General features: G+C 49.9%; 1 protein-coding gene across 1 annotated transcript; it reads left to right on the forward strand.

Annotated features, from left to right (window-relative positions):
- Positions 1-3: 3 nt before the first annotated feature.
- On the forward strand, positions 4-1,341 carry LOC102239738 (zinc finger protein 470-like; the record flags this gene model as incomplete). The annotated part of the gene is made up of 1 exon (XM_005852961.1): positions 4-1,341. A coding segment is annotated over one exon (1,338 nt), but the record flags the coding sequence as incomplete, so codon positions are not given.
- Positions 1,342-1,345: the final 4 nt, after the last annotated feature.

Here is a 1,345-nt window from a genome sequence, read left to right on the forward strand (position 1 = left end):
ATTTACGAAGAAAAATTATCCCAGGTAACGATAACGGGAAGACTTGCAAGCTCTGGTAACTTAGAGTGTTCCACATTAGGGGAAAACTGGAGAGATGAAGACCCATTTGGGAGGGACCTGGTAAGTCAGAAGCCACAGTTTAGGCAAGAGACTGTCAATCATATAGGTGCGCTCATTGAGAAAAAAGACCACTCTAACAAACCTGGGACAGTTTTTCATCTGAATACATTTTCTTATGTAAAACACATATTTCCCATTGAAGAGAGAGCATACAATTTTGACACAGATAAGGAAAGCTTAAAAACACAGGCATTTGTTAAAAAACACAAGCAAGTCTGTGGAGGAAAGAAACTTCTGAAATGCAAAGACTGTGAGAAAACTTTCAGCAAAATCTCTACACTGACTCTTCATCAAAGAATCCATACCGGAGAGAAACCCTATGAATGTATTGCGTGTGGAAAGGCCTTTAGCCAGAGTGCCCACCTAACTCAACATCAGAGAACACACACGGGAGAAAAACCCTTTGAGTGCGCCGAGTGCGGGAAAGCCTTTAGCCAGAATGCTCATCTTATTCAGCACCAGAGAGTTCACACTGGGGAGAAGCCTTATCGGTGTCAGCAGTGCACCAAAGCCTTCAGCCAGCTTGCACACCTCGCTCAGCATCAGAGGGTCCACACAGGAGAGAAACCCTATGAGTGCACTGAGTGCGGGAAGGCGTTCAGCGATTGCTCCTCCCTGGCTCATCATCGAAGAATTCACACGGGAAAGAGGCCCTATGAATGTGCTGACTGTGGGAAAGCCTTCAGGCAGAATGCTTCTCTCATCCGCCACCAGAGGTACTATCACACCGGAGAGAAACCCTTTGACTGCGTGGACTGTGGGAAGGCTTTTACAGACCACATCGGACTCATTCAGCATAAGAGAATTCACACCGGAGAGAGGCCTTACAAATGCAACGTGTGTGGGAAGGCGTTCAGCCATGGCTCCTCCCTGACTGTACATCAGAGAATTCACACGGGAGAGAAACCGTACGCGTGTGCGCTCTGCGAGAGAGCCTTCAGCCACCGCGGCTCGCTCACTCTTCACCAGAGAGTTCACACCGGGGAGAAACCCTACGAATGCAAGGAATGTGGGCAAGCGTTTCGGCAGAGCACACACCTGGCTCATCACCAGAGAGTTCACACTGGAGAGAAGCCTTATGAGTGTCAGGAGTGCGGCAAGGCCTTCAGCCAGAACGCACACCTTGCCCAGCATCGGAAAACACACACGGGAGAGAAGCCTTATGAGTGTGAGGAGTGCGGCCGGGCCTTCAGCCAGATTGCACACCTCGCCCAGCACCGGCGGG

This window comes from Myotis brandtii, unplaced genomic scaffold (genome assembly GCF_000412655.1).
Source record: "Myotis brandtii unplaced genomic scaffold, ASM41265v1 C42350938, whole genome shotgun sequence".
Lineage (NCBI taxonomy): Eukaryota > Metazoa > Chordata > Mammalia > Chiroptera > Vespertilionidae > Myotis > Myotis brandtii.